General features: G+C 53.8%; 1 protein-coding gene across 8 annotated transcripts in view; it reads right to left on the bottom strand.

The window, feature by feature from the left end:
- The window catches only part of TJAP1 (tight junction associated protein 1), a 54211-nt gene that overhangs the window by 4686 nt on the left and 26946 nt on the right, over positions 1 to 22579 (bottom strand). For 7 of the 8 annotated variants that reach the window (XM_075925007.1, XM_075925006.1, XM_075925002.1 and 4 more), the window contains 9 exons: positions 19731 to 19824; positions 15259 to 15311; positions 13952 to 14110; positions 10315 to 10343; positions 8074 to 8235; positions 7386 to 7452; positions 6908 to 6937; positions 5494 to 5601; positions 3860 to 3943 (listed from right to left, as the gene is read on the bottom strand). In XM_075925007.1, coding sequence (XP_075781122.1) covers positions 3860 to 3943; positions 5494 to 5601; positions 6908 to 6937; positions 7386 to 7452; positions 8074 to 8235; positions 10315 to 10343; positions 13952 to 14077 — 606 coding nt within the window. In that variant the 5' untranslated portion in view covers positions 14078 to 14110; positions 15259 to 15311; positions 19731 to 19824. The remainder of the gene's footprint in view (positions 1 to 3859; positions 3944 to 5493; positions 5602 to 6907; positions 6938 to 7385; positions 7453 to 8073; positions 8236 to 10314; positions 10344 to 13951; positions 14111 to 15258; positions 15312 to 19730; positions 19825 to 22579) is intronic. The other variant, XM_075925008.1, reaches the window with a different exon arrangement.

The following is a 22579-nucleotide window of genomic DNA, read 5'->3' as shown; positions in this document are numbered from 1 at the left end:
CAGAAGTGACTGAAAAGCCCCCACTGACAGGATCTGCAGCTCCCAGGGAGCACACAGTAATTACAACCCCACTGCCTTGGCAGCTTGCCCTGGGAGCAGTATTGATGACTGGGCTTCCACTTGCCAGTTGCTCTGCCTGACCCAGCTGTCTCACTGGGGCATTAGCAGCTGGGACAGAGCTTTGGGGACCCACCACCACCACCACTTCACTGAGGGTTTAGCTCAGGCTTGGGCAAAATACAGCCCACAGGCTGGATCCAGCCTGTGGATGCTGCGGGGAGCCCCAGGCAGGCTTCCTGCTTGCCTCGCCCCACCCGCATTTCACTTTAAAAATTCATCCCAGAGGGGAGGGGCAGAAAGCTTTAGGAGCTGCTCCCGCCGCCAGCACAATCCCATTGGCTGGCCGGCTGGCCAGAAACTGGCCAATGGGAGCTGCCTGTTTCAATAACAGGCAGCTATAACGCACAAGGTGCTCCTAGTTATTCACATGTCACAGGGCTGCAGCTTGTCAGGGGGTGGAACAGGCAGACACGCTGATTCAGGAATGGGCTGCTGGTTGATAAGTTTCCTGGCCAGAACCTGTCTCTGGCACTCAGCCCCTCCTTTCCCCAACTTTCTGCCCCCTACTCCACCTACCCAAATCTTCTGCACCCCTCCTGCACCCATACCCCCTCCCAAACCCAGCACCCCAATCCCCTACCCCAGATCACAGTCCCTTCCTGCCCTAGCTCACAACCCAAACCCTTGCATTCCCCTCCTATACCCCAATTCCCTGCCCTAGGTCACAAGCCAACCCCCTGCACTCCAGTCCAGTGCCCTCGGTTACAACTGCCTCCTTCACCCAAACTCCCTCCCGCACCCAAACTCCATCCCAGACCCCACACCTCCTCCATTAATATCATGGAAGAGTGTTGGCTCGACCACTCTCCAAATTCTTAGAGTGCCCCCTCCCCCCATACAAAATTATTGCCCACCCCTGGTTTAGCTGCTGGGTTCGAGCTCAACAGCAGGCTGGCAACAATCAAGGTGTGCCAGGCATTTCAAACTGGCTGCAGAGCTGGGGTGAGCACTGACCCTGCCACTGCCAGCCAGGTAAGCACCTTGCCCTATTCAATCCCATGCTGCCCTCTGACTAGCCACACAACCACCATGGCAGAAGATTGGGGTTGGGCTTTGTGGACTCCCACTTGAAACCTCCAGGTCCAGAGCCATGGCACAGGCTGCTGCAAGAAGGATCCTGCAGTCAGACAGGTGAGCCCAGGGCGCACAGAAGGGGAGTAGTGGGTGGATGGGAGACAGAAGGTCCTTGCACAGCTGCTCAGCTGCATTTTGCCTTGGGTGGCATCCAAGTGCCAAGCCCTTTGGGGGCAGAATTCAAAGCTCCTGTTTGGAGTCAGCTGGGAGGTGACGGTTACACCAGCAATAACTGATACATGCCCTATGGAGTTAATGTGACATATGCCTGGGGGTAACATACCAGACAACTGCTTGCTCACAAAAGACAAGCACCAGGGTTGGATGTGCAGGGCGCTGGGAGCCCTCTAAGGCAGTGGTTCTCAACCGCTGGGCCGCGAACTGCTGGCTGCCAGGCCGCAACCCTGCGGTAGGAGTAGGGGGTGTCGCAGTAGGATCCAGCAGCAGCCAGCAGGAGTCTGGAGCCCGGTGCAGCAGCAGGAATTGGGGGAAGCCATCACTGGCTTAGGACAGCAGCAGGGAGCAACTTGCAGCCTCTGCTTGTGGGGACTCTGAGGACAGGCTCCAGGCCAGATCCCTGAGCCACGGCTATGGAGGTGGGAGGGTGCTGCTGGGCAGGGGATCTCCCACAGCGCCAGTGGTATATAGAAAGCTGTTCCCTGGGAGCCGCTCCCAGGGCAGCGTCCCCAGTCTGGCCAGCCCCTGCTGCAGGGCAGGCAGCACTTGAGTGCAGGTAAGAGACCACCCTCCCCTTCTACTGGGAGCAGGGCTGCAGGGGAAGGGTTTGGCCTCGGGCTGCTCTCAGCAGAGCTGGCTGTGATCCCTGGTTGGGCCCAGAGGAGCTGCCACCAGCTCCCATAGTGTACAGGGTGGAGGGAGTGAGAAGGGGCTGAAGGGGCGGGGTGCAGATAAGCAGGCTGAAGGGGAACAGGGACATGTGAGGCATGAGCAAGATGCAGTAAGTGTTGAAGGGATGTTGGGGGGGATTCTGGGGAGATGGGGTGGATGGGAGCAGGGGTGCAATGGAGGGAAACTCTGAGGGAGGAGCAAAAGGGGGAGTGGGGGAAGATAGGAGAGTGTGGGAGCAAGAACAGCCTGGCTGGGGAAGACAGAGGTGCAGAGGTTATACAGAAGGAGATGGGGAGATACAATGCTCTCCCCACCTCCATTCCATGGGGCGGGAGTCAGGGAAGGCAGAGGTTACCGGGGGTAGCATTTGGGGTGAGGGGGGGCACCAGCTCCTATACATCTGGCAACATTTCTAAAGTTTCTAAATAGGGTGCCCCTCCCTGCACCCCTTCCTCTGCAGGCACCAGTTGCCCCTGGGGGAAGGGCTGCCCCTGCCAGCAGCCAGAGAGGAACTTTTTCTGTGATTTCTTTTTTCAGTGTCGATATCTGCAAAGTCTGATCTGAGAGGGTATGTCTACACTACCACCCTAGTTCGAACTAGGGTGGTAATGTAGGCAACCGGAGTTGCAAATGAAGCCCGGGATTTGAATTTCCCGGGCTTCATTTGCATAAAGCCGGGCGCCGCCATTTTTAAATGTCCGCTAGTGTGGACTCCGTGCCGCGCGGCTACACGAGGCACAGACTAGGTAGTTCGGACTAGGAAGCCTACCTAGTCCGTGCCGCGTGTAGCTGCGCGGCACAGAGTCCGCACTAGCGGACATTTAAAAATGGCGGCGCCCGGCTTTATGCAAATGAAGCCCGGGAAATTCAAATCCCGGGCTTCATTTGCAACTCCGGTTGCCTACATTACCACCCTAGTTCAAACTAGGGTGGTAGTGTAGACACACCCTTAGGGACTGGTAACAGTTTATTTGCATATTCATTATTTGTATAATTAATATGCAAATATGAAAATAAAATGTTACCAGTCCACCAGAAGTTTGTGAATGGGTTTGGAGGTCCACAGTGTAAAAAAGGTTGGGAACCACTGTTCTCAGGGGCCCACGTGACAAGACTTTATAGAGAGGGCACGAGAATTCTGGGGTTGGGGTCAGACCCCCTTCCAGGGGACGAGAGGAACAAGAAACGCCATCACAAGCATGGGTAATTCCCTCACCCGGGGGACAGGACAGGACAGGACAGGACAGGACGGCCTCCCATATTCCCAACCCTACTGTGCACCCACAAACTTGCTCTCTGCGAGCCTGCAGGCATGGTGAGTGTCCCCAGACCTGCACGGGTAGCCCCATCAGTGGCAGATGAGTCAGACCAGCTGCATCCTCATTCACCTGGTCCCTTAGTAGGCAGGATGGGCCTTGCACACAGCCAGGTGCAAATGGGGGAGAAGACAAGGGGTCAGTGAGAGGCCTGCTCCGCTGCTAGCTGACTTCAGGCACCCAACAGGCTATCAGATTCAAGGCTACTGTGCTGGAAACACCACCCCTCCCTTCCTTGGAAATGTAGCTCAAGGCTCTTTTAGTAACAACCTCCGACAGATGTCAAATGCAGCCAGTCTGAAAGAGGAGCAAGCCAAGGCCTTGCACAGAGGGTTGGGAGCTCCTTACACCTCTGCCCAATGCTCTGGGGAAGGGAGTCGCTGAGACACAAGGCAGCTCCTTTCCTGCTTACAGAGGAGAGTGGCCAGGCATGGAGAAAGGGCCAGACACAAAGCAGCTGTGAGCCCCTCCCCAGCCTTGCTGCAGAGCTGGCTACTCACATCAGCAAACTTGTGGTTCCTGAAGTGGGACTTGTTGCACTTGAGCAGCTGCACTGCGAGGTTACAGTCCTGCCGATAGCGCTCCTGCAAGAGACCGCACAGGAAGAGGGAGGTCACCCTGGCATCGTCTCCCCCCTGCGCCACACAGCCAGCCAGCCAGCCAGCCAGCCAGCCAGCCACACATGCAGGCCCCGGCCCATCCTGAGCAAGCACCTCACTTGCATGGGGGAGGGGAGGTCACCCCACACCATGGGGCTCCCACTGCTTCCCTAGGGAGACTTCTTCACAGACCAGTACCTCTCCGCCACACAGCTAAGTGCCTTTCAATATCAGCCCCACGCTCCCGCTTCACACCCAGCCTGTAGGAGCTCCTCACCCTCCAAATATCTGTGAGGGTCTGTACCTCTCCCTCTAATGCTGTCAGCCAATTGGGAGAGATCACCACCAAACAGGCCCTCACTGCCCTTCTCCGAACTCCAGCCGACAGGGTATCCAGAATCAAGTGCAAAGTCTCAGGTACTGCTGCAACAAAGCTGCATGGAGGGACCATCCTCTCCCAGCTTTGCACCCCAAACTCAGATGGGCCTTTTTTTGCTGCCATTTCATATGGCAAGCTTAGATTTTGTTTTCTACTAACTTTCTAGGAAGCAGGTCAATGGAGCTATTTCCTGCTTCCCCTGTCTGGCACCCCTTAGCTCCCCAAAATTAGCACAGATGAATGCCAGCCATGTGCTGCTCACCCCTCGCCAACCCTTAGTAATTAAATTATAGACCAGACTTTGGATGACTCAGCCACGGTTCTTCTACACCAGGGGCGGGCACTAATTTTTGGTGGGGGACCACTCCAAGATTTTGCAAAGTGGTCAAGGGCCACACTTTTCTGTGGAGGAGGTGCAGGGTGTAAGATGGAGGTTGGTTACAGAGGGCGCACATGGTAAGGGAGTGGGGTGCAAGAGACGGTGTGGATCTGAGAGGGAGTTTGGGTAGAGGAGACGGTTGTGACCTGGGTCAAGGGACTGGGGTGTAGGGTCAGGGAGAGAGTGGGAGTGCAGGAGAGGATTCTGGTCTGGGGAAGGGCATAGGAGGCGGTACAGAGTCTGGGAGGGAGTTATGACCTAGGGCAGAAGGGTGCAGAGGGTTTGGATGATGACCCGGGGGATATGGGAGGGGCAGAGGTGCCAGAGGTAGGCTCTGGCTGGGAGGTGCTTACCTAAGTGTCTCCAGGCCTGCAGCATCCCCCCAAGGCAGGCTGGGCTCCCTGCTTGCTGCAGCCCCAGACTGCTTAAAAGTTTGGGATGCTCCCTCCATGTGGCTCTCCAATTTCTCAGTTCCTGTTGGTTGGTTGTTTCCAGCCAATAGGAGCTGAGAGACTGGCTGGGGTTAGTTCCTATTGGCCAGTTGTTTCTGAGGCTTGGGCTGGGAGATCACCCTCCTTCCAGAGTAGAGAGTCTCACAGAGCAGCCTTTGCTTCAGACCACAGCTGCATGGCTGAGGGTCCGGGCAGGGTGGTCTGTGGGCCAGATCCAGTGGCTTGGTGGATCACATCCAGCGTGCAAGAGGTTTCTTGCCCATCCCTGTTCTACAACCTCATTTCCCCACACTGAGCAGACAGAGGCTGTGGACTGGACACTTACATTGAGTTCCTCAAGTTTATTGATGGTGGTTTTGGCATCTAGTAGCTTGTTAGTAAGCTCCACGATCTCCCAGTCGAGGGTTTTCCGGTCCAGCTCTGCCTTTTTTATCTGGGGCACAGAAATATAAGGCATAAATCCCCCCCCAGCACAGGCTAGCCTGGCCTCTCACCCACCAAGCCCTCTGCATAGCACAAGACCACATTCAGCTTGGAAACAAAACCTTCCAGACAGACAAGTAACAAACAGTCCTGGCTCTTCATTGAGGGAGGGTCTCTGACAACACAGAATTCTTGCCATATCTGTTAGGTATTGAAGTGAGGTGAATCTGATCCTTCACAGTACAGCACAGCTCCACTCCCTACTCTTCCTGCAGCAGGAGCATGAAGCGACAGAACTCTCTCAGCTTTAGAGCCACAAGCAGATCACACTGGCAGCAGGGAAGAAGCTTGCACTGAAGCTTCTCTGGAAATACGCAAAGGATTCAGTCCCTGTCAATCAAACACCTTTCACCAGCAGCAAAGGCCCCTGGGTTTATGACATCCAATCCTCTCCACCATGGCAACAGGAAGATGTTGCTCAGAGAGGCATGGGAGACAAAGACGGATGCAGCAGTTGATTCAGCATCGAGAAGCTTCTGCTTTTGAATAAGAGCTCTGGGAAGACTCTAGGGCTTGCTCTGGTGTGAAAGGATCTGTCTGGGCAGTTTCTTCTTGGTTAATTCTCTTCCCAAAGGACACCCTTTGGGCTCCTGCTTGGAGCAGACAGACATGGAGGCTACTAGCAGTGGCAGGTAACAGCTCCCAAGCCAGATCCTTTGCCTGTCCCAATTCGTCACGGCCACTGGAATCTGCTCCAAGTGTGTAACTAACCCAGCTCACTTGTGGAGCAGCAGTGGCAGCAGGGCCCAGTGTGACAGGTAGTGCTGCATGCACGGACAGGGCATTTCTGAAACATGGACTGACTTTTGGGCAGCTGTAGAAATATAATGAATCCAGAAAGCTCCTAGTGCCAAGGGAGAGAACTGACCCTGTATACTTTTTTATGGGCAGGTGACTTATCACAGCTAGAACTAGCATCTGTTTACTTACAGTATGGGTGACCAAATGGGCTCTCAGCCACCCACCACCATAACACAGTGTTGCCGGCTGTAGACACTATGCTGTCTAGCAGGCAATGCTCCATTTGGATCAGAAGCAAATGTTCACATTCTGACAGAGCACTGCATGCTAGGACCTGTCATCTTTGTGGGCAGCTGCTTTGTGCTGCAGAGGTGGAGCCCTGGGCTGGACAAGGTTTGGGGCCCCTCAAGCTAGGATGGTGCAAAAGGGCCAAGTAATGTGTGACTGACAATGAAAATGACAGGCTGAGACATGTGAAGAAGGGGGAAAAAACCACATAAATGAAAAGACGCAACTGCAAAAATCCAGCTTTGGCTGAGAGAGGCCTGAGAGGTGAGTGCACCCAGCGTGTGCCAGCAGCAGCATGGGGAGGAGAGAGAGAGAGGGAGGGAGAGAAAAGAAACAGCCATGAGTGTTATGAATGCACACAATGCACGCACACAATGCACACACACAGGTTCTGCTCCACTTGCCTGAGCCCCCGAGGGTGATCCCCTGGAGTCTCTAGCGCCTTTCAAAGAGGCAGATGCAACATGACAATTACATGCAACTATATTGTGGGCAAACCAAGTTCTTGGGCATGATAAAGTGGGAGCTCGGCAAAGTATTCAGTTCAGGACACCAGGCTAGGCCTGGGGAGGGTCATGGCCAGAACTTCCCCCCACAATCTGTTGCAATGCCTGACCTGTCAGCCAGAGTCCCCCACCCCTCCTTGCATCCCAACACACCAGATTCCTCCACTTCCTCTCCCCATTGGCTCAGTGCATCAGTTACCAGGGCATGAAGCTTCTCCTCCAGGTCCTGGTTGGTTCTCTGTGAAGCAGTGTAGCTGTTCTGTAACCTAAGCAGAAGCACGAATGTCCAGGTGAATAGGAAACCAGGCCATTAACTCAAGTCCTCTCCATAGCTTGGGAAGTGAGAGCCCCCCCCAAGGAAAGACTGATTGCTGCAGAGTGCACAGACATGTTAACTCCTTGCTCTGATACTCTCACTTGGTAGCTGTGATCAGTATTTGGCTGGGATACTTCCAAGGAAAACACAGTCTGCTTCAGAGAGTCTGTGAGCACTCTACAGTACTGGGTTCAAACGTGATGACAGTGAGCACTGTTCTTCCTAAGGGGTTGCTTGTCAGGTGAGACGTAAAACAGATCCCAGATACCTATGGCCACTGTTTTCCCATTACATTAGTCAGGGTATTCATTTTCAAATCCTGGGTAAATTCCAGCTTAGACAATACCATTCAGCCTCTGAACGAGTCACATTGATTAAAAATCGCTTCTATTTCCTGCCTTAAATTTCTGGGTAGCACTGCTGTGCTCCCTCCCATGGGCAGCTGCATTATTACAATGGGTGCTGAGCTTTCTCGGTATCTCTGTGTCCTTCTCCAGGCAGCCAAGTGACCCCTAGACAGAGGTTCCCTATCTCCCCACAGCCACGTTCTCTCCTCTGGCGTTTGCCATACCTGCGGAATTTGTCCTTAAATTTCTCCAGCTCTTCACGGTTCTGGCCCAGCTCTAGCTCCAAGTAGTCTTGGCCGGACTCCAGCTCCCTCTCCATCGCCTCCATCTTGTTAGTGACATAGGCCAGCCGCCGGCGCAGCTCCTCGTTCTCATGCTGCAGCAGCCTGAGGCACACAGAGCAACACCCCTCAGTAAGTGGTGGCACTTCAGGGCTCATGCAGACACCCCACACCTAAGCTCACTTCAGGATCCTGAGAAGCAGAGACCCCACACAGACAGTGAAGAGGCTCCCAGGTGGTTCTGGTGGCATCATCTAAACAGCTGCCAAAGGCCGCCATTCCCTTTCCGGCTCACCTATTGGGGAGCATGCAGGCATTTCACACACAGATGTCCCGTGTGACTGAGAGGGGATTCTTTAGACTCAGATTTCATCCCTCCTCACACACCCACAATGGAGTGAGTCTGATGGTGTCTGAAAAGTGGCTGTGTGTGTACGCTGTCCCCACAGGACCCAGTTACTCCTCTGGACCCAGAACAAGGACTTGGGGGGGGAGGGGCTCTGCAGACTATGGGCACTGAAAGAGCGGGGGCGGGGAGGGAGAGCAGAAGTGGACTAGAGGGGATGCAGAAGAGGATAGGAGTGAGATGCATGGACAATTTGGGGGCAGTTGCAGATCGGCTCCTGCTCTGGGTTGCTGTCACTCATGCCATGGGTTTTGTTTATGAGCAGCCAGGGCCTGTAGCAATAAACTAAACTGATGGGAGGACCAAATGCAGCACAAGGCAGCTCTGCTCAGCTCAGGAGGTGAGAAACTCAAACCCTTGCTTCCTGGCAGCACAGGTTGCTCTCTACTCTTGGAACAGGGGCCGAGTAGTGCACAGTAGCCTTGCTATCTGTGTCACCAGCTCCCTCTCAGGTTACAGCCTTTGGATATAGCCCACCAGCCAAATAGGCTGCACAGCTCAGGTGTCCCTCCCTGGAAAATGAAACCCACTCAATAATTTATCCCAGCCCATGCTGCAGGAGTTGGAAGTGAAGGAAGCATCCAAATCCCCAGGCCCAACCACAGCCCTCTAACCCTAAACAAGCAGTGGACAGGAGTCCCTGTAGTTTCTGGACCACGTGGGGGGTTCAGGCTGTGCAGGGAGGCATGGGCAGCATACACATTCTGGGGAGATGCTGTGACAGCCTCCAGCAGGCCCCATTCTAACACTAAGAGCTACATTCCCCTCACAGGAACACTCACTCCAAGGGATGCTTGCCACCTTCCTACACCAGTGGCATAGCGAAGGTGTTATGCGCCCAGGGGCAAAGGCAAAATTTGTGCCCCCCAATCATTTTTTTCCTGCCTGGATACACCCAAATGTGCGTGAACTGAGGTGACTGGGTAGAGCGTATTCCTGCCACTATTTGCACTAATATGCATGCAGTATAACCTCAGCGCTTGTAGTACAACATAACTATCATCCTATTTATGAAGGTTTCGCTGAAACCTTTTCACAGTCGACTGTTGGAATATATACAAAATAGGAAATAATCATAAAAAAGGCAACAACAATATAACTTTTGGCAGCTAAATTGGTGCCCCTCTAGCATAGCGCCCGGGGGCAACTGCCCCCCCCCATACCTCCACACTACGCCACTATCCTACACATGTGCTTTCAATGCACTCAGATGTTCAGAGAACCCTAGAAAACACAGCCTCTCTCGAGTTGCATCAGTTTGTCCTTCACTGGGATTTTGAGGGGAGTGAGATCCACAGAGCTGCAACCTGCTAGTTTGTTTGTACAGCAAATTTTCATGCAGTCAGCAAGAGGACCTCACACACTAGTTAGAGTGGGTCACCCCAAAATGGTAGCGCTTTTTTCTCCCTTTGATGGTGAAGAATAGATGCTTACAATTAGGGGTGTCTGCCCTCCCCTTCCCTCAAATTGCAACAGGATATGAGGCACCCTGAGCTGGGTCTCCTAAAGAAATCCCATCTATATCAGCATTAGGGACCATTCCCTCTTATGGGGACAGCAGCTCTGAAACTGTCCTTTCAGGGAACACAGGGAAGCCTGGCAAAATTTGGTAAGCGGAAGCAGAAAGAAATCAGCCCTAGTCTCTCCCCACAGAAGGGAAACCCACCATGCAGATTTGAAAGGCTAAGCACTGTGGTGGGAAGTGAATAATGGGAGATTGGAATCTGCGCACACAGCGGCAGTGAAACTAGTGCATGAGAAGGGAGCAGGACACTTACTTCATCCTCTCTGCATCGGTCAAGGGCTCCTGTGGTAAGAAGAAAACAGCTGTAAGAATCTCTCAAAACAGGTGTCTGACTCAAACAAGCACCAAAGGGCAGGATGCTGAGAGGTGAAGGGTACCCACTCCCAACACTTCTGGGCAGGCCATGTTGTGCCTGGCTAGCAAAGCTGGGCTCTATATTCACTGCTCAGATACTGCATGCGTGTGACGAAGTGGGTCTCTGCCCACGAAAGCTTATGTTCCAATATATCAGTTAGTCTATAAGGTGCCACAAGACTTTTGGTTGTTCTTGCTCAGATACTGCTTCTCAAACTAGTCAATATCAAGACATACCATGTGGTTCACTTCAGGGTCAGCACTAGTCTGGGTGAAACCGGAAACTGTCACATAGCTCCTGCAACATCCCTCCCCCCATGCGACAAGTTCAGGGACTCTGCAATGTGGAGAGCACCTCAGAGCTGCTTCCTTAACCTTTAGCAGCCCCACAATGTCTGGGTGGTGAGAATGGGAGTCTCCTGGGCCTGCACACACAAACCTATGCACCCTTCACTATGGAGGTGGCTGCAGCCTCCCCGGGATAACAAAAGAACTGCTCTAAGTGGCTGAGGAAGCATCTTTTCCATTTGTTTCGCCCAAGCATGTCCAGATGAGGGTTCCCTGGTGCTCAGCTTGAGCTGGTTATAGGTTCCTAGGTGAACCTAGACATAAAACACAGCAGGCAACACCTCTCCAGCAACCCGCCCCCCACAAGAGCAGAACCCTTGCACGTGAGCAGGGACAGGGGAGTGAGTAGGAGCAGCTTAGCTTCCCCACCCTGTGCATTTGATGTGCTAGCCCAGGTGACAGCAGCTGCCTCTCAACATGCCTCACTTGTGGCTGGGAGGAGAATGCCATCTCCAGGGATGGCCCTTTCTGGGAAGAGGAGGCCAACCCAAGAAATTGGAGGTTTCTCTTTGGAAAGCCCAGCTTGTTCTCAATGGCTTGAAGGAGCAGATTAGGGAAATACTGGACGGAGCCCTGGAGCTTAGCTAAGCAAAGCACACAGGTCACCAAAGAGGACGCTGCACCTTAGAGAAGTACAAGGTCCCCTGCCACAGAGATTTCCTTGGAAGAGATTCAGTGCGAGCAATACCACAGTGCAAGAGCTGACCCAAGCATGGCCTCATTGCAGTGGGGCCATTCCCTGCTCCCAACAACCCAGTGCACTGCCATGGCCCACGCAGTACAGGGGGGTCCCCAAAGCTCCAGCTGCACTACACATGCTATGTTATGTCCCTGATGGTAAATGCAGTGCATCAGCCTGCACTGTGTACACCATGATTCTGTCCCAGTCTCAAGTGCACTATATTAACTCAGACCACAGGTAGCATCACCACCCTGCAACTGCCTCTCCTCTGAGGGCCCAGATGACAGCAGGCAGGCAGGTGAACAAAAATCAGGCCAGGAAATGTTCCAGGAGCCCGCTGGGTGCATGGAATTGGAGGGTTTGGTAGCTCTTGCAGACAAGGACTCCTTCAGATAGGTAAGGAACTTCTCACATAAATATAGGTCTGATTTACCAGGGTATCCAGGTGTGTGGGGCACCCATCTTAAAGCACTAGGGGGATTCAGAGGTCTCCTTCATGGACTAGACCATCCTGCTGTGCCCAGCTCTGCATACTGGTACCCTGTAGTCTGCTAGGCAGATTCTAGAAGCCTGCAATGGGAAAGAGGCACCAGCTGCTGCTTGTATGGCTAACAACTCCTAGGAGGAGCTGTTGCCTTCTCCTCTGTGAATAGGGGCACTCCACCTGGGAGCAACCCAACAAAGGAGCAAGATCTGCCACTGAACAGGTTAGTGGGGAGGCTGGAGGTCCTTTAGCACCATGTGTGTATAGATACATAGATGGGCTAGGTCTGGAGAGTCACAAGGGTGATGCTCTGCCCCCACTGAGGTCTCAGAATTTTGTTCTTGGACGCCCCCAACTACCAGTTCAGGAAGAGCCTCCCAGTAGGGAACATTGGGGTGATGTGAGGGGGACTGGGATGAGGAGGGTACCTTATGTGAGCTTCAGAGAGCCCATCACACCACTTGGAAAAGGGAGGTCAAAGTTCTTTGGCCAGGCCTTTCTGGGGCAATGGAGACTACACGATCCATAGACCAACTTCCAAATGGAATAATGTGAAAGTTCAGCCATGAATGCCCCTTGCTCCCCACCTGGGCACTAAGGACACCTGTGGGAGCCAAGCAGGATAGGCTTGGCCTTTCAGAGGCCTCTGTCCCCATCCTGGGTGAGGGGCCTGTGCTCCAGGACTCTGGCACCTACCTTGTTTAGTGCTAGGCTGAAGGAAGGGGAGGTTCTAGGTGAGCTAGTGCTGTCTTCCTGGCTCCAGTGTGTCGGAGGGGAGAAGGACGCTCTCTCCAGGTAGCCTGGCTCTGTCATGGGCTTCTGGCAAGGTTTGGTGCCATGATGCTGCGACCGCACTTGCCGTACCTGGTGCTTGCTTCGGTCCCTTTCTCTGCCCTTTCCTCCCTCCTGACTGGTTTTCCACAAAGGCAACAACTGCTGCTGCTCAGAGGACACCCCTGCCAAACCCAGTTCTGCCAGCTGTTGCAGCTCATGATGGCATAGATCCACTACCCGCCTCTCCACAGAGAGGAACTTCTCCTTGCTGTCCTTCCTCACCAGGACAGGCTTTCTCCTCATCCTGGGGGCCCTCGCAGCCTCCTCAGGGGGCTTCTTCCGGCAGGCAGCCACTTCCAGACCCTCACGCTTCTTATCTGCTCTTCTCCTGCTCAGGCGGGGACTCTTCTCTGCTGCTCTCTTGGCCCCCTCAGGCTGGCTTTCTTTCTGGCCTTCTGGAGTGGAACCTCGTGGTGAAGAAGGAGAGTCCTGGCCTCCCCCTCCTGCTCTGCCCTCGCCTAGGGACTGCAGGTGGACAGGGCTCAGCACGCGGTGAGTGATCTCATCCAGGAACTTGGAGAACTGCAGCTTCTCCTCAGTGACCTTCTCCTGGCGCTTGATGGCATCGGCAGTGCTGCTGCTGCACTCTAGCGAGCGCCGCTCCCTCCGGCTGAGGCACAGCTGAGGGTCACTGTACTTGCGTGAACTTTGGCCATGGGCCAGCATCTCCACCGAATGGGACTTGCGCAGGCTCTCAGGGTGCACTTCCAGCATACCTGTCTGCTTCAGGATCCCTTTGAGAGGCAGAGGAGTGGCAGAGGCCTGGAACTTCCTGGGGGCTAGGACCTCAGCAGGCTCTTTGAACATGAGGGAGCGCTCTAGGCTCCTGCTTTTGAAGGAGCAGGTGGGCCTCTGGCTTTCATCTCCAGACACCACAACCGTCTCCACACTGCGGCTCATGAACTTGCTGAGACGCCCACGGCTGGGGTGCCGGCAGTGCTTCCCGCTCCGCCTCCCTGCTTTCCCGCTGTGCAGCAGCACAGGCGACAGAGTCCGGCTCCTGAAGTTTAGCTCTGCTCGGCACCCTGCTACCTCCTTGTCACTGCTCGACTCCAGGGACCAGGAGGAAAAGTTAAGGTTGCACACCTCAAACCCATCCACCTGTTTGAACTGGCCTGCCTCAGCGTAACTAAACCCCGCCTGCTGGCGTAATGGCACCAGGGCCTTAGCTGCCCGGTTATCCGTTACCTGACTCTGCTCAGCCAAAATCACACCGTCTTGGTCGTCTCGAAGGATGGGAAGGTCATGGCGGATCTCACGGTGCTGTGGCGGAGCCTTGCGGTAAGGCTTCTTGGATGGAGCTGTGCTTGTCATCCTCCTTTCTGCTTGGGCGCAACAACTGGTCACCTGCCAAAAGCAGAAAGGCAGAGAGCAGAGGGTCACCAGCGCCCCAGCCAGCCCAAATAACTTTCCAGCAAGAGGAGATCCAATACTCTATGCTCCCCAGCAGCTCCCCATCCAAAATGCTGAGAGAGTAAGAGGAACTGCCAGCCCAGGATCATGGAGCAGCCGCCGTGGCAGGAAAGCGAGACAGAGAAGAATTTAGCTTTGTCCTTCTCCCAGCCAGCGCAAACAGAGAGTTGGCACATCCTCCCCCCGCCGCCCGCGCACACTCACGTACAGCGTGTGTCCGGATTATATATAGTACATGAGAACAGGCCTCAGAGCAGCATATTGATTGGGCTCTTTAGGAAAGGCCTTTTCCAATATGGAAACTGCAAGCCTTACAGGCAGCAGTGACAGTCAGGGTAGGAGCTATTGATCTCGCATTGTCACTGCCAACAGGGGTTACAAGGGAAGGGGTTGCAGTCACTACATGCACAGCCTGAGCCAACTTACACTAGTTACAGTCAGATCGTCCCCACAAGCCCTCTCAAATGCATGGATTGCCTTCCTTGAACCCATCTGTAAGGTCACTATCCCTTGTTCTAGCAAACCCTTGGACTTCACCTTTGCTGCCACACCCTGGGAAACAACAGGTTGTGGAACAGATGGGGGCAGATGGGGCAATTTCTAACAGCTCTGATGAGCAAGTGTGAGGTATAGAATGTGTAGAAACACACGCACTGTATTCCTCTCCCTCGCTGCCTGGGCATCCCTTCTCCTTCCAGTGTGTGAACTCTTTGGGGCAACGAGCAGTGCACCTGTGAATATGCACAGCACCCTGTACAACTAGGCCCCAGGCCTGAGTAGAGGGTTATGCTGCAGAACAAACACCAACTCTGCTGGGAGATCACCAGTGGGGCCTGCTCCTTCTGCAGCTCATTGCGTGAGGTGAGGCACCTCAGCTGGGTGACAGAGCTACCTTGCTTTCTCCTCAGAGAAAAGTGCTAAGTCCTGGCTGAACAGCAGCTCATGTGAGCCAGGCAGCAGCTAGGTGATGGATAGGGGTCTCCTTGTAACTCCTCCCACAGCTAGGAAGCATGGACAGGATGGGTTAGTGCAGGCATCACCCCACAGCAATCTTGGTACCCCATGGCGGGTGGAGAACTTACCAGCCTGCACTCAGCGCTGAAGTCTGATGTTGGGGGACACTCACTCAGATATCCTACAGGTGAGAACACAACGAATTTAAAACCCCCAGAGACCACTTGGGTGCCCCACTCAACCCTGTCACGGGCACCATGAGTAATACTACACTCTCATGTGTCTGTGGAGGGCAGGGGGTCACTCATCTCTGCCTGCGAGCTCAATGGGAGCTCCTGCTTCAATGCATATGTTCAGCCAGAGGAAGCTGGTCACTCCTTGCTCCCCAGTCCCCAGACTTTGAGAGCCCTTGTCACTGCCCAGTCACAACATTGTTTTAAAATAAAGCAAATATAAATTTCTCAGGTGACAGGCCCTTCTCCTTTACAACCCAGAATCTCCTTGCCAGGCAGGAGGCCCCATGTCCAAAACAGTTTGGCACAATCTACACTTGACGTTGAAGGTCCGTTTCTAATTCTTTGGAGCAGTGGTCTCCAACCATTTTACACCCAAGATCACTTTTTACAAACCAAGATCTACCCCATCCCTTCCCCAAGCCTCCACCCCTTCCTTGAAGCCCCACCCTCTCCATTCCCCTCCTCTCCATCATTTGCTGTCCCCAGCCCTTACTTACTCTCACTGGGTTGAGACAGGAGGTATGGTCTCTGGGGTGGGAATGAGGGATTTGGGTGTGGGAAGGGGTGAGAGCTGCAAGCTCTGGGAAGGAATTTGGTTGCAGGAGGAGGTGGAGAAGGGGATGCTGGTTCAGGGAGGGGGCTTCAGGCTGGAGAGTGTTGGGGTCAGGTGGAGGGTTGGGGTGCTGAGAGCAAGCCAAAGACTTGTGGATATGGGAGTGCAGGAGTTTGGATTAGGAGGGTATTTGAGGGGCTCAGGGCAGGGGGTTCAGGTATACGATGGGCTCAGGATTGGAGTGTGTGGGGGGTGCAGGAGTGTGATGATGCTGCAGCCAGATGGGGGCTGGGCCCGGCTTAATTTTTAAATAAAATATTATGTCCAACACAAACATTTCAGCGTTGTCTTTATTTATGGGAGGGGCGAGGAACCTGTTTTGGGTCAGGGACCACTGACCCACAGAAAAATCAGTCGGGGACCACACAAGTGAGATGCAAAAAACCAACCCCACCAAACCCTCCTTCCCCCCAAGCCTCACTGATGTGGCCCCAACTGAGACACCTCCCCCCCTTGGTACTCCAGCCCCACGCGGGGAGAGAGTGTAAGTAGGACTGAGGTTCAAAGCCTCAAGCCAGATTAACTCTTCTGGGGTTCCAGGGATAGTGGATTTTTTACCTAGGTTCTGGGGTGGGGCCAAAAATGAGGGATCCAATGTGAGGGACAGAGCTGCCAGTGAGTGGGATAGGACTGGGGCTGCAGAATCTGGGTGGGAGGTAGGGTACAGGAGCAAGCTGGGGGTAGGTGTCTGGTCAGGAGGGAGAGGGAAGAAACAGGGTGGCAGTAGGTTTTGGGGTGGGGGGGCAGGAACAAGGTGCTGGAGGGTATCTGGCCAGGGTGCTGGTGGTCTGGGCAAGGGAGAGGGGGCAGGGACAGGGTGCTGGTCGGTGTCTGGCCAGGGGAGAGGGAACAGGAGCAGGTTGGTCAGTACCTGGGGGTCTCCATGGATCAATATCTCCCTGGATCTGCAGGAAGCACTGGAAGAAGCACACGTGTGGCTCCTTTAAGCAATCCAACTGCTCCAGATCCTCCACCGCCATCTTAATCCCCACTCCCACCCCAACCCCGACCCAGCCTCCCCAGAGCATGAAGGAAAGACAAGAAAGTGCATGTGATGCTGTGGGGAGGAGCAGTGCGCGCGTTTCCTAAGAAGCTGGATCTGGCGCAGAGCCTCAGGACTTTTCTCCCTAGTGCTGCAGGAAGCCGGCGCTGGCTCCAATTTTGCGAGGGGCAGGAGGCTGTAGCGCCAGCGAGGGCTCCTTGTTGCAGGTGGGGGAGGCAAGGGGAGCACTGCATCGAGATTGACTGGCAGTGTGGTCGATCGCGATTGACTGGTTGGTGACCACTGCTTTGGAGCGAAGAGGACGCATCCCAGTATGACCCTGGTACAACACTGCCTTTCTCAGAGCCAAAACAATAGCTTTGAGGGCCCTCTCCTGCTTCCACTGATGGCAAAAGAAAGCTGCTAGCAAGAATGGGGCCTTAGAGAGTGATACATTCGCCTCAACAGGATGTTAGAACCCTCAAAACCACAGATTTGGCCATGTTAGTTATTTCCCTGCTGAGCATTTTAGCAGGAACATTTAGCTAATGCACGTCTCCAGGTTGGTGCTTGTAGTGGTGGCACCTACCAGCCCAAGAAGGGGCACTGCATACTGGAGCCTATAGGCTCCATAGCCTCTGTATTAGAAGGGCAAGCTACAAAGAAGTTTAGACATGAGACGTTGCTCTCTAGCTCAGTGGTCCCCAACCATTAGAGGTTGCCGGGCGCCAGGGGGCGTGGCCGTTTGCCCGCTGGGCACCAGGGGGCGGGGACACTTGCATGCCTGGGGGCGGCCCCCCCCCATAGCCACATGCCCGGGGCCGGCGCTCTCCCCCCGCCAAGCGCAGCGTGCCCGGGGCTGGCGCTCTCCCCCCCCCCCAAGCGCCACGTGCCTGGGGCTGGCGCTCCCCCCCCCCCCAAGCGCCGTGCGCCTAGAGCGCGGGCGGCCAATCCGCGGTGCTCCCGGGGCCGGCGCTCACCGTGCGCCATGTGCCCAGGGCCGGCTCCAGCACCGTGCATGCACCACGTGCCCGGGGCCAGGCCAGCCCCGTGGGCGCCATGTTGGGGATCACGGCTCTAGCTCCTGGCAGTCACCACAGCGGCAAAGCCTGTCCAACTCTACAGGGGTCTCCTGAGGTGAAGTGCTCCCAGACAAATACACACAGCACAAGCGTAAGGAGACTGACTGACAGTCCCACTCTGAAGGCCAGCACTCAGGGTATGCAACCACCACAACAAAACACAATGAGATATTCCGGTGATGGGAGCCAGATAAGACCTTAGACAGACAGCCATTTCCTTCCACTGCCTGAGGCACTCCAGAAATTCCATGGGGCCCTCCCTTCCCCATCCATCTCTGCTGCAGACCTTTCCCTCTCCATGGCACCCAGCCCAGGAGGTGGGGACTGGAATCTTTGTACACATGCAGAGAGTCATACGGAAAGTGAATGGAACAGGCAGGCAGCAGCGACTCTGCAGAGCTCTGCTGAAACAAGTTTAAGAGATCCCCTGGCACTGGCCCTGCCCCAACAAGTTGGCTGGCCGACCCTGTTGACTACTACAGCGCTGTCTTTGTGTCTCAACGAGTACAAGAAAAACAGCTTCACAATGACATAGCTACCCCTCCTCAGGACCCCAGCAGAGCTACAAAACAGAGAGATCTGCTCAGCACTGCTTGTACCTACTCAGCCACAGACAGGGGACTCCAAGCAGGGATGGAGTGTTCCCATCTAATTTTTCCCACCCCTGAGCGGAATGAATTTTCTTATATACACCAATGTGGAGGCCCATAACAAGTCATGTGGCAGGAGTGGGGCCAAGGGGTTCTGTATAACAGTGGGCTCAGGGCTGAGGCAGAGCATCGGGGTGTAAGGGCTCTGGCTGGAGGTGCAAGCTCTGGGGTGTGGCTGGGGATGAGGAGTTTGGAGTGCAAGGCACGGGGGAAGGGTTCCAGGTTTGGGAAGGGGATCAGGGATGGGGGTTGGCATGCAGAAGGAGGTATGGGCTCTGGGCTTGAGGAGCAAGAGGAGGTACAGGCTCTGGGCTGGGGGTGTAGGCTTTGGGGTGCAGGAGAGTATTCAGAGTCAGGGAGGCTCAAGGGGGGGCAGGAGGCTGGCGCTCAGGCCTTCCTGGGCAGCTCCCTGCTGGGGTTGGCGAGGAGGGGTCCCTTTCCCCCAGACGCAGCAGTTCAGCACTGGGGCCAGCAAGGAGGGATGCCCCCCTGCCAGCCACAGCTGCTCAGTGCTGGGATCGGTGGGAGGGGGCTCCTTTACACCATCTCTGGAAGCTTCAGGGCTGTAGCTCCGAGTCCCTGCATGGGACTTAATGGTAAACTGCACAATCATGCAGTTTAGGGTAAATTTAGCTTAGCACAGCTCCTATAGGGTCAGCTGTGGCAGTGACTGCTGGCAGACAGCAGCTCCCAATGGCTACCATCAGTTTGGCTCAGACAGGCTCCCTCTCACCTTACCTGGGACAGCAGCTATGAATGCCCCACAAGACTCCTTGCTGAAGTCTCCACTGCAGGGACATTCAGAAGGCACAAGCTAAACATCGTCCCTCTCTCAGTTGGCAATTCTTCAGTCTCACTGCAACTACCCTCTTCCCTTCTGTGCTAGCTAGGACCTTTGCCATTCCTCACTCTTACCCCATCTACATTGCCCACAGGGAGGGAGGACAACCCCACTTCACATTCGTAACCTGCCCCATAATCTGAAACTTCTAGAGACATCCCAACACTCACAGCAACCCCTCCAAACAAGAACTCACAGATCCAAAGCAACGTCCCATCCAAACATCTCCCTGTCCGCCTGTCTCCGAGTCAGCTCTCCCTTGGCGGCATCTGGCAGCATCTGAACGGTCCCTGAAACATGAGAAAGGAAAATTGAGTCAGTCCCCTATCAGTATTACACATGGAAACACACACACATACAGTCCAATACCCAACTATACACCAGGACTGGCTGAAGTCAGCAACTTCCCCATGGCAGGATTTCACAGTGCAACAGGCTCATTGCCTCCACTATGTCCTGGAAAGGGAAGGGCAGGGAATTTCAGGCAGACCAGGGACTCCACTGCCCCAGGCCAGGAGCAGGATTGCTAACTGGCCTAATGCATCCTTCAGTACAGCAGCAACTTATGGCAGGATCACTCCAGGAATGACTGTAGAGTTGCACCTTCCCCCTGGATTTTATTCCTATATAGTGTGGTGTGTGTAACCGCACTCACTCTAGGAAGGTGGTAATTGCCACAGCAGCCCAGCTCACTCAAAGGACTTTCCTAGTCCTTCACCAGCAATACTGCTGGGACCCCAGAGTCATATCATCTAGGTTGTCCCTTTGTTCTGCTAGATTCAGAAGACCAGCTCCAAAACAGGTCTCAGTTCAGAGTGGAATGGAAACATACATGCCGCCACATAGAGCTGTTTGTTCAGAGGGAGAGAGGGAGGATGGGTCACTGAAAGCCATGTAGATAACATCCAGAACTGGGTACACACGGCACTGATTCTGCCCCATACTCACCAAGCTGTCAGCAACCCTATCTCATGTGCAGCCCTGGCATTGCAGTCACATCAGTCAGACATGAAGCACCACAGCTCTGACGTGAAGCCACCAAAGGAGGTGGTGGCTACAAGCCAGGTCTCTGGCCACTCTAATTAGCTCTGTATTGCAATACGAAACTGAATCGCTCAGTCCCTTTTATCTATCCTCGATATCTCTCATCAGCAAGCAATGCTCCTCCAGAATTAAATCCCTCCCCTTTTCTGGGCTGTGGTCTGCAAAGGATTCTGATAAATGCAAAATATTGGGAAATAGCCTCTGGGGCTGCCGCTTTTCCAGGAGAGTTTCCTGGTGACCAGACTCAGTGGTGGGCATGGTCACCTGACACAGAGATGGGCAGAAGACAATAGAACAAGCCATTCCACTTCCACACACTGCTGTGAAATAGTTCTCTTTGCTCCTCATACACATGGAGAGGTGGGGCGTAGGGGAGATGTACCTTTTCCCCTCCAGGCACAGGGAGCCCCACTCTCTGAAAAGAACATGCTTTGTTTTCTGCCTTAATCGTCATAACTGCTTCCACTGTCCATGCTTAAATTCACAAGTGATGAGGTCCAATGCCTGGCTTCCAGCGTTAGTGCCATTTCCACACCAGGTACCCCCTTCCTCCTCCCAAACCCATTACTATTTGCCCAAGTGACACCCCGTGATGATGCTGTGCAGCATCTCACAGCTCCTGCTTTCCCTGGGCATAGAGAAGTGCCGATCAGCTTCACTGAACAGTCCCTCTCTCCTTGACATGTACGATTTGGAGAGGAGAAAGATCTTCACCCTCATCAGGAATGGACAGAGAATAGAGAACTGCAAGAGCAACTGATCATTGCATCTACTGTGCAGGCTCTATAGAACTGTATTAACTTTGTGTTACTTCATTTACAAGTTTGATTCTTATCAGAGAGGAATGTATAAAGATATTGGCTGGCTCACACACTACCTTCCACATCCCAATGACTTCACCACCAACCAACCAACGGGTACTTATAGAGGTACAAATTGTTCTTATAGCCTCTTGTAACTGGAACAATCCAATTCACTATTTTTTTCTCCCTTCCGCCTCATCACTCTCCCTCCTTCCCCCCCCCCCCCCCACCTTCTCTTATTTATTCTTGGATCTGGACTTCAGTCATCTGAAAAAGTAGGCTGTGCCTACGAAAGCTCATGATGCCATCTACATGTTTTGTTAGTCTTTAAAGTGCTACTAGACTATTTGTTGTTTTTTAAGCTTTCCCAGTTACAGACTAACTCGGCTCCCCCTCTGAAACCTTTGTGTTTATAGTGCATTTGAGCCACAAGGTCTATCAGCATCACTCCTATCAGCTCCGGTAATGAAAGAATAGACACACATTGTAGTATATGCTCAGACCAGCAAATTCAGAAGGGGTATGTAAAAGGGTGGTTGGGGAGAAAGTTCCAGAGTTAAGAGGTGCCCTGCTAGTAGTCCCCTCTCTTTCATACTAATGGAGCACCAGCTCAAGTACCTGTGCTGGTTACCATCCAGTTTTCTCTTGCAGCAATGCTTCAGTAGAGAAACATTCCTGGGGCAGCCAGACACAAGGGGCTAGGGTATGGTACACTGCAAAGTCCAGAACCCAAGATACACCAATGAAAACTACCACTGCTGCTGTCCCAGGCATTTGGTTACTACTGTTAAGCCAGTAGTTTCACTCAGTTTTGAAGTGAATTCAATGAGATATGACTGACTTGGTCACATTCCACTCTGGAGCATAACAGTTTCACTCTACTAAGATCATGGAAAGTGAAGTCTCTCCCATCTGCAAGAGAGCCAGAAGATCCCCCTCTCCCTATCTCCTGAATATAGTCTCATTATCATTTCTAGCGTCCATCTGTGTCAATAGTGGGACTGGGAGTCTGTGGAGACACTGAAGCGCAAAACAACAGAGCAATCAGACAAGCCAGATTAAGAGCTGATCAAATTTCATTACGAGCACCTGACCAGGAGTCTATATTAACCTGACTGAGGCTAAAACAATCACCAGATTGTTCTACAATAGCCCAGCCATCACAGGAGAGGGCAGAAGGATATTAACAACAGGAAGT

The sequence above is a fragment of the Pelodiscus sinensis genome, chromosome 3 (genome assembly GCF_049634645.1).
Source record: "Pelodiscus sinensis isolate JC-2024 chromosome 3, ASM4963464v1, whole genome shotgun sequence".
Lineage (NCBI taxonomy): Eukaryota > Metazoa > Chordata > Testudines > Trionychidae > Pelodiscus > Pelodiscus sinensis.
The sequence above is the reverse complement of the archived record's forward strand: the minus strand, read 5'-3'. Positions and strand labels throughout refer to the sequence as shown.